At 46.9% G+C, this 15,660-nt stretch overlaps 1 protein-coding gene across 2 annotated transcripts in view; it reads right to left on the bottom strand.

Annotated features, from left to right (window-relative positions):
* Positions 1-15,273, bottom strand: part of noc2l (NOC2-like nucleolar associated transcriptional repressor) — a 169,186-nt gene extending 153,913 nt beyond the window's left edge. The window contains exons 1-5 of one of the 2 annotated variants that reach the window (XM_063033434.1): positions 15,142-15,273; positions 9,275-9,454; positions 7,005-7,188; positions 3,049-3,168; positions 1,519-1,639 (exon numbers count right to left, since the gene is read on the bottom strand). In XM_063033434.1, the coding sequence (XP_062889504.1) occupies positions 1,519-1,639; positions 3,049-3,168; positions 7,005-7,188; positions 9,275-9,454; positions 15,142-15,161 (625 nt within the window). In that variant the 5' untranslated portion in view covers positions 15,162-15,273. The remainder of the gene's footprint in view (positions 1-1,518; positions 1,640-3,048; positions 3,169-7,004; positions 7,189-9,274; positions 9,455-15,141) is intronic. The other variant, XM_063033435.1, reaches the window with a different exon arrangement.
* Between the last annotated feature and the right edge of the window lie 387 nt (positions 15,274-15,660).

Raw genomic sequence — 15,660 nt, 5'->3', positions numbered from 1 at the left:
TCAGCAAGGATAACTTCGCTTGCCTCAACACTGAACTGACTCCACAACCTATGAACACTCTCAATGACTCTACAGCTCACATTCTGAATTATTTGCACAATTTGTTTTCTTTTGCATATTGGCAATTTGTCCATCTTTATTGACGCAGAGCTTTTCATAAATTATTTTGCTTTCTTTTAATTTTCCTGTAATTGTCTGCTGGAAAATAAATCTCAGTAGTACGTGATGACATAAACACAATTTGACAATCAATTTACTTTGATTTTGGATAAACTTCGAAGGATTGCCTCAAGGCTAGAAACAAATTCACAACAGTATCAAAGCAAGTCTATTGGGTAGTTCAAAAAATGATCAGTACCTTAAACTCTGTGGCTACTTTTTAGGTACACCTGTATATCTGCTTGTTAATGCAAATATCTAATCAGCCAATCTTGTGGCAACAACTCAATGCATAAAAGCATGCAGACGTGGTCAAGAGGCTCAGTTATTGTTTAGACAAAACACAAGAATGGGGGAAGAAATGCGATCTAAGTGAACTTGATTGTGAAATGATTGTTGGTGCCAGATGGGGTGGTTTGAGTATCTCAGAAACTGCTGATCTCCTGGGATTTTCATGCCTACAGCCTCTATAGAGTTTACATAGAATGGTGTAAAAAAACGAGAAACATTCAGTGTAGGTGGAGAATTTAAATTCAGTTAATTAAGTAAATCGGCAGTAAAAATGTGGCATTTGTAACTGATCATGAAGCTACTGGATACTAATAAAAATCATCTTGTTCATTAATGTCTTTAAATTATACAACACAGAAACAACCCATTGGCCCCACATCTCCAAGCTAACCACCATGTACCCATCTACACTCAGTGGCCACTTTATTAGGTATACCTACTCATTAATGTAAATATCTGATCAGCCAATCCTGTGGCAGCAATTCAAAGCGTAATGCGTCCTGAACCTAATAAAGTGGCCACTGAGTGTATGTTCGTGGTCTTCTGCTGCTGTAGCCCATCCACTTCAAGGTTCGATGTGTTGTGCACTCAGAGATGCTCTTCTGCACACCACTGTTGTAACGTGTGGTTATTTGAGTTACTGTCACCTTCCTGTCAGCTTGAACCAGTCTGGCCATTCTCCTCTAACAAGGCATTTTCGCCCACAGAATTGCCACTCACTGGATGTTTTGTTTTTCACACCATACTTTGTAAACTCCAGAGACTCTTGTGTGTGAAATTCCCCGGAGATCAGTAGTTTCTCAGACACTCAAACCACACCGTCTGGCACCAACAATGGTGAAAGTCTTAGATCACATTTCTCCCCCATTCTGATGTATGGTATCAACAAATGAATCTCTTGACCATGTCTGCATGCTTTTATGCATTGAGTAGCTGCCACATGATTGGCTAATTAGATATTTGCATTAATGACAGGTGTACAGCTGTACCTAATGTAGTGGCATTGAGTCCATATGCACAGTTTCACATATATTCATCTTGTTGGATTTTATTTCTCCATTCACTTACCAGAACTGTCTTCTACTTTGTACTTCCCATGTTGGCCACTGTCATTTTCCCCTTTGGTTGTTGAGACTGCCGCTCTAAATGCCATCACTATTTCATGGAACAGCTTTAGCGTTAACTTGTCCTGCGGTGGGAGAGATTAGGTGCAGTTTTAGTAATTGGAAGTAAGCTATGAACTTTGTTGGATGCAAGACCACCTGTCACTTACAGGAGCAGCTACAGCACTGAGCAGCATTGTCTGTCACCAGCATGGGAACTCAGCTGTGGCTGTGGCTCTGTTTAATCCTAGCCTAGTCACAGGACAGTTTACAGTGACCAGTTTGGATTGTGGGAGGAAACTGGAGCACCCGGAGAAATCCCATGCATTCCACAGGGAGAGCATACAAACTGCTTACAGATGACATCGGAATTTAAACTCCGAACTCCAACACCCCAAGGGGCAACGGCATTGTGCCAATCGTTACTTCACCGTGGAGCCCAATTTCTCTATTAAAAAAAGGAAGTTCTTTGTTCAAACTTCAGAAGAGGGGCCAAGTTTGTTCTCCTGAGGCACAAGTAAAGAAAACGTGATTGAGGAAGAAGCGTGAGTTGGCAGAGTCCAGTCAATTGGCAATGACATGGGTAGGTATCTTTAAATTTAGCTGGTTAACAAAGCCTCTTAAAAGCGAGGCATCGTGATGGATAAAAGTTGGCAAGTAACCTTGCAGTTGTGTAACACTTTGGTTTGGCAACATTTGGAGTAGAGTGTGCAGTTCTGTTTACTGCACCATAGGAACAATGTGCAGTCTTTGGAGAGGGTGCAGTAGTTGTTCAGCAGTACGGAGAACAGTATGAGGAGTGTTTGATGGCTGTATGAGGATGCAATGATAGACCTCACATCCAACATCCATGAAAAGGCAGCAATTAGTTTCATGACGGATTATTGTTGTCATTTAATGTAACAGTGTCTTTGTGTATGTGTGCACTTATATATGTACAAGGATGTGATGTTGAGGCTTTATAAGGCTTTGATAAGACCACGGTTGGAGTATTGCGAGTAACTTTGGGCCCTTATCTAGGTAAGGAGTTGCTGGCATAGGAGAGGATTCAGAGGAGGTTCACGAGAATGATCCCAGGAATGAAAGGGTTAATGTATGAGCGTTTGATGGCTCTGGGCCTGTACTCACTGGATTTCAGAAGAATGACTGCAGATCTCTTTGAAACCCATTGAATATTGAAAGGCCTAGAGAGAGTAGACACAGAGAGGACGCTTCCTATAGAGGGGGAGTCAAGGACAAGAGGACACAAGCTCAGTTGGTTCCAAACAATTGGTTTATTGATCATCGCAGAATGTCTCTCTGGTGCTTCCTGCTCCCTCCCCCTTTTCCCAAGCATGATTCCCCTTTCCTGGTCCCCTTCCCACCTAAGCCTTTTGCACAGTACTATATTCAGAACCACATATAAACCTGAATGAAACAGAGAGATGTGTATTAAACAGAAGAGACTAACAGAGCAAAAACTCACAGGAATTTTATTAGTGCAAACATAACTCACCTCTGCTGCCTCTCTCCAGGTTTCAACCATTCGGATGGTGACTGGTTTTAAGTCTCTGGTTTTATTGCTCTTTGGGGCTGGTTCTTTCTCTTCCTCCTCCTCCTCTTCATCACTTGCTTCCTGCAAAGGAAAGATTTTTAAACAGTTATTTATGTTTGACTTGTAGATTCCCCTTGTGGCCCCACAATAAACACACTCCCTGTGAGTGATCCATCTCACTGCAGGTGACATGGTAGGGCAGAAGATTCCCCTTAAACACCACGTCATCGGTAGCTAATCAGGAAAGGCTCCCTTTATTCCCACTCTTTGCCTCCTGCTAATGAGCCAATGCTCTTACCTATGCTAGAATATTTCCTGCTCTTAACTTGTTAAGCAGTCTTATTTGTGGCACCTTGTCAAAGGCCTTCTGAAAATCCAAGTACACAACATACACCAATTCTCTTTTGTCCATCCTGTTTGTTATTTCTTCAAAGAATTCCAACAGATTTGTCAGGCAAGACTTCCCCTTGAGAAAACCATGCTGATTGCGGCCTATTTTACCATGCACCTCCAAGTACCCCAAAACTACATACTTGTAAGTTGGCACTGATATCCTCCTAAGAGGTCAGACTAACTGGCCTATAATTTCCTTTCTTCTGCCTCTCTCCCTTCTTGAAGAGTGGAGTGACATTTGCAATTTTCCAGTCCTCCAAAACCATGCCAGAATCAACTGATTTTTCAAAGACCATTCCTAATGCCTCCACAAACTTTCGTCTTTCAGAACCCTGGAGTATAGTCCAGCTGACTTATCTACCTTCAGACATTTCAGCTTCCCAAGCACCTTCTCCCTGGCAACAACAGTTGCACTCACTTCAAAGCCAAATCAAATCCATTATGATTCAATGTTGTCAAACAATAAAACTTGAAAACTGCCGGGGGGTGGGGGGAGAGAAAGAATACTTTTTATACGCACTGTACATCTTACTTTAGCTTCTCCTTTTCAAATTGCAGGGTGAATTCTATCATATTATGATCACTGATCCCGAAGGGTTCCTTTACCTTAAACTCTCGAATCCATTCCGGTCCATTGCACAATACTCAATCCAGAATAGCCAATCCCCTAGTGGGCTCAACCATATGATGCTCTCTCACTTTTGGAATCCAGCAGTAACCTGATTTTCCCAATCTACCTGCATATTGAAATCCTCCATGACTACTGTAACATTGCCCTTTTGACATGTATTTTCTATCTCCCAGTGTGATCTGTAGACCATATCCTTACTACTGCTTGGGGGTTTGTATACAACTCCCATCAGGGTCTTTTCCCCTTTGAAGTTTCTTAGCTCAATCCACAATGATTCTACACCTTCCGGTCCTATGTCACCTCTTTCTAATGATTTGATTTCACTTTTTACCAACAGAGCCTCACCACTCCCTCTGCCTACCTGCCTGTCCTTTCGATACAAGGTGCATCCTTGGATATTAAACTCCCACCTATAATCTTCTTTCAGCCATGATTTAGTGACACCCACAACTTCATACATGCCAATCTGCAACTGTGCTACAAGTTCATCTACCTTATTCCATATATTGAGTGCATTCAAATATAACACCTTCAGTCCAGTATTCATTACTCGTTTTGAATTTGTCCCCTTTTACAACTTGTCCCATTGACTGTAAGTTTGCCCTATCATCAGCCTCTCCTTGCCAGCAGTCTCAGCACACACTGCCCGTTTGTAAACCAACTGCCCAACTTTGGCTCTATCACTCTGGTTCCTATCCCCCTGCCAAATTAGTTTAAACCCTCCCAAACATCTGTAATGCTCAGCTATATTGGCTGGTATTTATCTCGGGGAAACACCGTCCGCCGCTCACCTTGTCTCCCGGTTATGTCGGTTGCTGTACAAATGCTACCTGATTCAGCTTCAAACATCAATCATCAGCCAGCACACACTGTATGTTTTACCAATTACACTTTATAGATATTACTAAGTCGATGAGATTAATAGAAGTTCAATACAAAAAAGGAATGGAAAAGGCGCCAGACTTATCAAAGTTCAATTTCTTTGTGCACACGCTGGAGCTCAGGGACCTCTTCGGGACCACTCTGACCTTTTCGACTCGCAACTCAGGACCACCCAAAGTGATCAAACTGAGCTTTCCCACACGTCCGTTGTCCTCACGGTCTCTCCTCCAATTCCCCGTCAAAACTCCCTGGTTCCCAGCTATATGAGACAGCATATCACCCCAAGAAAGAATAACATGGACACCCACTGTTTCATTTACTCTGTTATAACCCAAACAAAGTGCTAGCTAGAGACTATCAGCATTTAAAATAACAAAGAGACCATTTTAATTAACATACGCAGTAACATACAAACGTTTGTAAAAGAAGAAACCCCTTACACAACTCTACCCAATCTGCCCCCTCAAGTTCAGGTGTAACCTGTCCATTTTGTACAGGTCATACCTTTCCCGGAGAGATACCAGTGATCCAGAAATCTGAAACCATGCTCCACACATTCATCTGCCGAATCATCCTATTCTTACACGAAGCTGGAAATCCAAAGCAACAGACAAAAAATGCTGGAGGAACTCAGCAGGTCCGGCAGCATTCATGGAAAAAGAATAAACAGTCGGCATTTCGGGCCGAGACACTTCAACAGGACTGGAAAAGAAGGGGAGAAGTCAGATCCTATTCTTACCCTCACTGGAGCGTGGCACAGGCAACAATCCTGACATTACTAACCAGGAGGTCCTGTTTTTCAGTTTTCTGACCAAGGCCTCCTTCACAGAATATAGAACATAGAAATCTACAACATATTACAAGCCCTTCGGCCCACAATGTTGTGCCAACCATGTGACCTACTCTAGAAACTACCTAGAATTTCCCTACTGCAAAGCCCTCTATTTTCCTAAACTCCATGTACCTATCTAGGAGTCTCTTAAAAGACCCTAATGTAGCCACCTCTACCACAGTCACAGGCAGTGCATTCCACGCACTCACCACTCTGTGTAGAAAAACTTACCTCTGACATCCCTCTGTACCTACTTCCAAGTACTGTAAAACTATGCCCCCTCATTTCAGCCCTGGGGAGAAAAACCTCTTGCTATTCACATGATCAATGTCTCTCATCATCTTATACACCTCTATAAGGTCACCTCTCATCCTCCGTCACTCCAAGGAGAAAAGGCCGAGTTCACTCAACCTATTCTCATAAGGCATGCTCCCCAATCCAGGCAACATCCTTGTAAATCTCCTCTGCACTCTGTCTGCAGTATCCACATCCTTCTTGTAGTGAGGTGACAGTCCTGTGCAAACGTCTTAGGCTATATATATATATATATATATATATATATATATATATATATAAAAGTTCCGAAGACTTTTGCACAGTTCTGTATTTGTCACTGTGTAGTGGAGAGTTGAGTTTGAAAATCTTGCAGCAGCGAAGGATATCAGGAATAGCAAGGCTGGAGTGCCGCGAGAGGGGTGTGGGACAGGCGGCAGAGGTGTGCCATCTGTGCCAGGGGTGGGGGATGGCACAGTGCAGACACACCCAGCCCTGAGACACCAGGGCAAGGTCATTTGATTCCAAACAATTGGTTTATTGATCATTAAATTGTCTCTCTAGTGCTTCCCGCTCCCTCCCTTCTCATTTTCCCAACCCTTTCTAATCAAGGTCCCTTTCAACTGCAGCCTTAAGTGCACCCGGTGACTTGTCCTCCACGGCCGTCTGTAGCAATGGATTCCACAGATTCACCACCCACTGGCTACAGAAATTCCTCCTCATCTCTGTTCTGAAGGGACGTCCTTGTATCCTGAGGCTGTGCCCTCTGGTCCTATGTTCATTCTATATTCCAGTCTAATTGAACAACTGCTCTAGTTTAATCATGGCTGCTTTGAAGGAGTGGGCACAGTTGATCCCACTCTTTCCCAGAGATCTGGGCATTACAACGAAACCCAAGGAACTGACCTCCAGCTCCTCCGGCAAAGTATGCAGCTGGCTCTCGTCGTCATCCGAACTGTCGCTATCATCGAAGTTCAACAGCTTCTGGTCATTCTCCTCCAGGAACTTGAAGAATTCGGGATCCCTCTCCTTGAGCCGTGAGAGTTGCTCCTTGTGCTCCTGGGCTGCTCCCTTTGGCTTCCCTCTGCTGCTGAAGGGGGAGAAATAAAACTCCCTTTTATTTTTGAAACAGTAACAATGTTTAAAATTTAACGGTTGGGGCGCCACGGTAGTATAGCAGTTAGCGCGACACTATTTCAGCCGGACATCGGAAATCAGAGTTCAGTTCCAGCGTCCTCCGCAAGCAAATTTGCACATTCCTTCCTGTGACTGCACGGGCTCCCTTTGGGTGCTCTGTTTTCTGCCCACAGTCCGAAGACATACTGGTTAGCGGGTTAATTAGTCATTGTAAATTGTCCAGTGGTTTGGCTTAAACAGGTGGGTTACTGGGCGGTGCAGCTCAAGGGGCTGGAAGAGTCTGTTCTGTGCTGTATCACTAAATGAAAATATATAAATAAATTTGGACAGGTACATGGATTGGAATGATTTAGAGGGATGTGGGCCATATACAGGTAATTATGACTAGCTTAGTATGGTACATTAGTTGGCATAGGCTAGATGGGCTGAAGGGCCTGTTCCCGTGCCGTATGGGGGAAAATGGGACTTGCTTATGATGGTCTACATGGGCCAAAAGGCCAGTTTCCATGTTATATGATTCTGACTCTAAACAGAAATTCCACACACTTGTAAAAAAAGCTTCTTCTTCTCCGTCTTGTTTTACGGTGGTTAGCACCCAGCTTAATGGTGCATTACCGCCACCTTCTGCTCCGGAGTGTGCAATAGACTTACATTCTAAATTCCTTCACCCAATCTATCTTTCTTTCTCTCTCACACACACACACACACACACACACACACACACACACACACACACACACCCCTTAACCTACACTTTAACCTCCCATCTTTGGCCATCCTGGCACCCTATTCCTGCTTATCCGTCATATCCTATAAAAAACCCCTGTACCCCTTAAGAAAGCTAAAAATACCCTGACCTGTGCTCTCTCACCCATGCCCAGCAACCCTTTTAATGTGAATTCCTGCACCCCCCATTCCCTTAGATTGATTACATTTAAGAGGTTGTACTTACGAGCCATCACTTTGAACTTATCACAGGCACAACATTACCTGGTAATGAACATACTTTGTAAAGTTGCTAATGGGACGGCACGGTATCGTAGCGGTCAGCACAACACTTTACAGTACCGGTGACCCAGGTTCAGTTCCCACCACTGCCGGTAAGGAGTTTGTATGTCCTCCCCATGACCAAGAGGGTTTCCCCTGGGTGCTCTGGTTTCCTCCCACAGTCCAAAGACGTATTAATTGGTCACTGTAAATGTCCCATGATTAGGCTCGGACTAAATAGGGCCATTACTGGGTGGTGCAGTTCGAAGGGCTGGAAAGGTCAATTCTGCGCTGTATCTCAATAAATAATTTTCTTCACTGAGAGGGTCACAAGAGTGTAGAAGAACGAGCTGCCAGTGCAAGTGCAGGAGTAACAATGGTTCATGTCGGCAATGGTTCATATCTGCTAGTCCAGGCTGGGAAATGTGGGTTGCTAGGTGGGAGGGATGGAGGAAAAGGCCTGTTTTGCTGTTGTTGCTCGTGTTGTTCTGCCGAGCATCATGGGCATGCTACGCTGGTGCCCAGTATGCGGGGTGACACTTGCGGGTCGTACTGATTGATAATGCAAACAACACATTTCACTGTATGTATTGATGTACACGTGATTAAATAAATGAATCTCAATCTGAGAGCTGTGAAACAGGTTTGAGCTACAGAAGTGGTGCACATTTATTAAGAGTTCACTGGCCGACTTCTTCACCCTGCTCATTAAGGTAAGTACCCCACCATTACTACCCAAGGGGTGGCGTGGTAGCATAGTCGGGGCTACACGGTAATGTAGTGGTCAGCACAACACTTTACATTAGAGGCAACCAGGGTTCAATTCCCACTGCTGCTTGTAAGGTGTTCGTACGTTTTCCCCATGACCACATTGGTTTCCTCCCACAGTCCAAAGACGTACCGGTTGATAGGTTAATTGGTCATTGTAATTTGTCCCATGATTGGCCTAGGATTAAATTGGGGGATTGCTGGGCAGCACAGCTCAAAGGGCCAAAGGGCCTGTTCCATGCTGTAGCTCAATAAATAAATACAATGTCACCAGCAGGTCTCACCTTTCTTCTCCTTCCTCTGCTTTCGGTTGTGGGGTTTTCTTGCCCTTTCCAGCCTTCACCTTCGGGCCGCTGCCCGGCTTCCCATTCCCAGCTCCCAAGTCCTCAGCATCCGAGTCGCTTTCTCCAGCCGAATCGAAGGCAGAGCTGAGGAACTCATCGACACTCAGCGAAGCAAGCTTCCTGGAAAAGACCGACCACAGAAAAGCAATGAGAGGCTGAGTAGGTTAGGACTTTACTCCCTGGAGCGTAGAAGAAATTAGATGGAGGTATACAAAATTATGAGGAGTACAGAGGGGGTCAATGAAAGCAGGTTTCTTTCCCCTTCAGGTTGGAGGAGACAAGAACTACAGGTCATAGGTTAAAGGTGAAAGGTGAAATATTTAAGAGTAACATGAGGAGGAGAATTTTTTTGACTCAGAGGGTGTTGCGAGTGTGTAACGAGTTACCAGTGGAAGTGGTGGATACAGGTTCAATTGTAACACTAAAGTGAAGTTTGGATAAATACATGGATGGGAGGGGTATGGTTCAGGTGCTGATCAATGAGACAAGGCAGAATAACAGTTCGGCATGGACACAAAGATCTGTTTCTGTGCTGTAGGGCTCTGTGGATCTCTGTGGGCACAGCACAGAGATCTGCTCACAGCATCATGGACCCAGACTCGATCCTGACCGCAGGTACTGTGTGGAGTTTGCATGTTCTCCATGACTACATGAACTCCCCCCCACCCACCCATGGGACCATACAACAGTACAGCACAGATCAGGCCCCTTGGCCCACAATATCGTGCTGACCTTTATAATCCTACTCCGATTAATCCAACTCTTCCCTCTTACAAAGCCCATAATCCTCCATTAATAGTGGGAAGTTCACATCTACAGATGCGCTGGGCTGTCCGCACCACTCTCTGCAGAGTCCTGCGATTGAGGGAAGTACAGTTCCCATACCAGGCAGTGATGCAGCCAGTCAGGATGCTCTCAGTTGTGCCCCTGTAGAAAGTTCATGGGATTTGGGGGCCCATCCCAAACTTCCCCAACCGTCTGAGGTGACAGAGGCGCTGTTGTGCCTTTTTCACCACACAGCTGGTATGTAGAGACCATGTGAGATCCTTGGCGATGTTTCTGCCGAGAACCTTTAAGCTGTTCACCCTCTCAACCCCAGATCTATTGATGTCAGTCGGGACTAGCCTGTCTCCATTCCTCCTGTAGTCCACAACCAGCTCCTTTGTTTTTGAGACATTGAGGGAGTGGTTGTTTTCTTGACACCACTGTGTCAGGGTAATGACCTCTTCTCTATAGTCTGCCTCATTATTACTTGAGATTAGGCCAACCAGTGTAGTGTCGTCAGCAAATTTAATTAGCAGATTGGAGCTGTGGGTGGTGAACCTACTTGAAGAACAATTGAATCCTTCCTTCCTAAAAGTTCTCCATTTCTCTTTCATCCATGTGCCCATCTAAGAGCCTCTTAAATGCCCCTACAGTGGTGTCCCTACCACTACCACCTACAGTGGATTCCAGGCACCCCCTACTCACTATGTGAACAAAACCTACCTCTGACATCCCTCTAAACTTCCCTTCACTGACTTTAAACAACGTCCTCAGCTACTGGGCACTGCAGCCCTGGGAGAAAGACGTTGGCTGTCCACTCTACCAATCCCGCCACATCCCCAACATGTCCTGCACAGAGTTGTAAACTCAGCCAGCTCCATCACGGACACAACCCTCCCCACCATCGAAGACGCCTTCAAAAGGCAATGCCTCAAAAAGGCGGCATCCGTCATTAGGAAAGGAAAGGTACGTCACATCCGGAGTTTCTCCGGTTAGCGGACGATTTCCCTCCACGCCTCTCTGACGTAGTGGGGAACCGCGTACGAGGCAAGTTACAGCAGTGGTTTGCCATTGCCTTCTGCCGGGTGAGTTTCCAAAGAGATCACCAGCTTGTAACCCAGCGTGGATGGCAAGTGTGCAGGGGAGCCAGCTGGATTCGAACTCGGGACCTTTCGTCCCGAAGTCCGGCACTGATTAAGGACCTCCCCATAACCCAGGGCATGCCCTCTTCTCATTGCTACCATCAGGGAGGAGATACAGGAGCCTGAAGAAACACACTCAACAATTCAGGAACAGCTTCTTCCCATCTGCCATCAGATCTCTGACTGAACAACAAACCCATGAACACTACAGGTGTCCCCCGCTTTTCGAATGTTCGCTTTACGAAACCTCACTGTTACGAAAGACCTACATTAGTACCCTGTTTTCGCCTTCAAAAGGTGTTTTCACTGTTACGAAAAAAATTTGGCGCGCAATAAAAAATTCAGCGCACGAAAAAAAATCAGCGCGCGTCCCGAGCAGCCGCTCTCCCCGGATTCGGAACGGCATTCTCGCCGGCATTGCATTAACACAAGCCTGTGAGCAGCCGTTTGCAAGATGAGTTCTATGGTGTCAGAAAAGCCTGAAAGAGCTCGTAAGGGTGTTACACTTAGCGTAAAACTAGACATAATTAAGCGTTTCGATCGTGGTGAACGAAGCAAGGACAAAGTGAGTTTGGCTTGGGAAGCTGACGAAGATGATGTTGAAGAGGCTTTGGCATCTCATGACCAAGAACTGATAGATGAAGAGCTGATGAAATTGGAAGAAGAAAGGATAACAATTGAAACCGAATGAGTAATGATAAAGTACGACTTTAATTTTGAAAGGGTACGTAGGTTTAGGGGATATTTGCAAGATTCTTTGAGTCCTTACAAAGAACTGTATGATAGAAAAATGCGCGAGGCTCAGCAGTCAAGCAAGCCTTCCACATCAACCACAGCAGACGACGAACCTTGATCTTCGACATCGAGGCAGGCAGTCATAGGAGAAGATGAGCTGCCTGCTCTAATGGAAACAGAAGAGGACATGACATCCCAGTGTCCCACTACCCCAACACACAGGCCGCGGACAGATACTGTACCAATTCGCGGAGAATGCAGCAGTAGCCGGGAAACACACAGCACGTCTTTAAGGAAAAAGCCGAAATAAACAAGCTTATTAATTAGATGCCGCCCCACACGTAAATGTTGGCCCAGATCAAAGGCGAAGCAATCGGCACTGATCTGGGCCGACAATTATGTGTCCGGCAGCACCTAATTAATTAGCATGTTTATTTCGGGTTTTTTCTTAGACGTGCTGGGTGCGTCCCGGCTACCGCTGGACCCCGGTGTGCTTCGCGGCAATGTATCGGATGGTGGCCCGGAGGGTGGGGGCCACTGCACCACCCAGCCTGCGACGACTCAGTCTAACACACCATCATCAGTGTGCTCGGCGCTGTCCCGATTCCGGTAAGTGATACTACACTGTACATACATTATTTCTACTTTATATCGGCTGTGTATTTTTACGTATCATTTGGTATGATTTGGCAGCTTCATAGTTTAAAGATTACTGGAGAGCGCTTGCGCGTGTTTTTGCCAACAGCGCTTGCGTGAGATTTTCTGCCGACGGCGCTTGCGTGAGATTTTCGCTACGGAGATCTGTGCCGGCAATGATTGTGGAAAAGTATTTCTACTTTATATAGGCTGTGTATTTATCATATCATTCCTGCTTTTACTATATATTACTGTTATTTTAGGTTTTATGTGTTATTTGGCATGATTTGGTAGGTTATTTTTGGGTCTGCAAACACTCACAAAATTTTCCCATATAAATAAATGGTAATTGCTTCTTCGCTTTATGACATTTCGGCTTACGAACCGTTTCATAGGAACGCTCTACCTTCGGATGGTGGGGGAAACCTGTAACTCACTATTTTTGCTCTCTATTTTGAACATAGTGTTATCATTCAACAGACATAACTTTGGTTACCACGGTAACATAGCGGCTAGCATGACACTCAGGGCTTTCTGGAGCGTGGATTTCAATTCTGGCACCATTCTACAAGGACACTCTGTACGTTCTCCTCATGGAAGGCGTGGGTTTCCTCTGGCGCTCCGGTTTCTCCCCCAGTCCAAAGACGTACCGGGTAGGTTAACCAGTCATCGTAAATTGTCCCGTGATAAGGTTAGGGTTAAGTTGAAATTGTGCAGCTGCTGTAGTGGTGTGCCTTGTAGGGCCAACTCCACACTGTATCACTAATAAATAATGTATCACACCGTACTGGTGCTGCAACACAGCATATATCAGTGATATTAAACCTGATTCTGGGTAAACTGCTGCCTGAAAATTGCCCCACATGTGGAGATGAGTGTAGAATCCAAGGATAGTAGATGGGAGGGTGAGAGTATGAAACAGGATTCATTACGGATTCGTGTAAATGGGGACTCGATAGCTGAAACGGACTCTACGGTCAGGAGGGCCTGTTTCTGCGCTGACTATTTGTGGACAGACATTTAGTAACCATTATGCCAAGTAACAACAATTCAAGAGCAACTATTCACTACGTGCACGAAATTATCAGCTTGTTTTAACCACTGATGTTCTTCAGTAAATTGGCACAGTGGCGTAGTGGTTAGGACAACGCTTTACTGCACTAGCAATGGGGGTTCAATTCCTGCCGCCATCCTTGTACGTTTTCGCGGTGACCGCACGGGTTTCCCCCCACAGTCCATTGACGTACGGGTTAGGGTTAGAGAGTTGTGTGGGCAAACTATGTTGGTGACACTTGGGAGATGCCCCCAGAACATCCTCAGACTGTGTTGGTCGTTGACACAAATAATAACACCAGGAACCTTTTACATTTGCCTCACACTGAGCCAATGGGTCACTGGAATGGAGCCTTCAAACAGGCTTCACTCGCATGGCCTAGGGCTGAAATCAGCCACTGGAGAGAGGGAGACACTCAGAGATAACTGCACCAACCATGGAGTAGAACCCAGAAGCTCTGATTCTCCCGAAACTGTCCTAAACAGGCCACTCGGCCCAGGAAGCCCGTGCTAGAAATTCAATGCAACAATACTGCTTCCACTCTTCAATGAAGCAATCAGATTTATCACCTCATCTTCATTGGAACGTACATAGCACCACGCATAATACATACATCGTGTGTGACGGGAAAGGAGAGAAAGAGACACCGAGCCCGGTAAGAGATATGAGGAAGTGTCAATATGTGCAGGTACACGTGTACATGTGTGTATGTAACACACAACACACGCTAGATGATAATGTCCAACAAAAACAACGTGTCCCGAGTCCCTACCGACACCCAGTCACGGGTCGCTCTCCCCACCCCGACACCCAGTCCCGGGACGCTCTCCCCACCCCGACACCCAGTCCCGGGACGCCCCCCTCCCCACCCCGACACCCAGTTCCGGGACGCCCCCCTTCCCCACCCCGACACCCAGTTCCGGGACGCCCCCCTTCCCCACCCCGACACCCAGTTCCGGGACGCCCCCCTCCCCACCCCGACACCCAGTTCCGGGACGCCCCCCTCCCCACCCCGACACCCAGTTCCGGGACGCCCCCCTTCCCCACCCCGACACCCAGTTCCGGGACGCCCCCCTTCTCCACCCCGACACCCAGTTCCGGGACGCCTCCCTTCCCCCACCCCGACACCCAGTTCCGGGACGCCCCCCTTCCCCACCCCGACACCCAGTTCCGGGACGCCCCCCTTCCCCACCCCGACACCCAGTTCCGGGACGCCCCCCTTCCCCACCCCGAGGACGCTCCCTCCGCCTCAAGTTCCACTGGCCTCCCGGTCTCGGAATTCCCCCCGAGACTCGCCTCCCAATCCCGGGACCTCCGAACCTCCGGGTCCCAGCAACCACGCTGCTCCCGCAAACCCCCCTCTCCCACAGCGAGCAGCGCGGCCTGAGAGAGACGAGGCCGGGGAGTCACCCACCCAGCGGGGGGGACGACGTTTCCCCAGGGGAGAGGGTCCGGTCTCCGGCATCCACACTCACCGCTTACTCCCCGGCGCCATGCTGCTACCGTGCGGATACAGTGTAACCAGGCCTGGCCCCGCCCCCTACCGCCGGGATGGGCCCGGGAACCGGGGAAAGGGGGGGACAGAGGAGATGGACAGGCGGGGAGAGGGGGAGACTGGGCAGAGTCAGGAGCAATCAGACAGTATCCTATCTATTAACCACCTGACATATAGGCACTGCTCTGTGTGGCTCTCTGTTTCTTTGTTTTTACTTTTTGTTCTCATTTCACTTTCCTCTCCCCCCCCCGTTCCACACATTGTCTCTCCCTGTTACACCCGCCCCCCCTTACGTCACTCCCCTGGGCTGACCCCGATCGCTGTTCATCCTGGGGCCGCTTAAGGTAGTCTGGGGGTGTCCGCACAGTATCGGAGTCAGGTTGACTGTCACCGGCTGTGACGAGACATTTGTTAACCTAGCAGCAGCAGTTCAATGCAATACATAATCCAGATTTATAATCTAAATTTATAGATGGTATTTGAGCTAAGCTTAGCCACA

This window comes from Mobula hypostoma, chromosome 25 (genome assembly GCF_963921235.1).
Source record: "Mobula hypostoma chromosome 25, sMobHyp1.1, whole genome shotgun sequence".
Classification (NCBI taxonomy): Eukaryota; Metazoa; Chordata; class Chondrichthyes; order Myliobatiformes; family Myliobatidae; genus Mobula; species Mobula hypostoma.
Note: the sequence above shows the minus strand (reverse complement) of the source record. Positions and strands in the feature narration are given on the sequence as shown.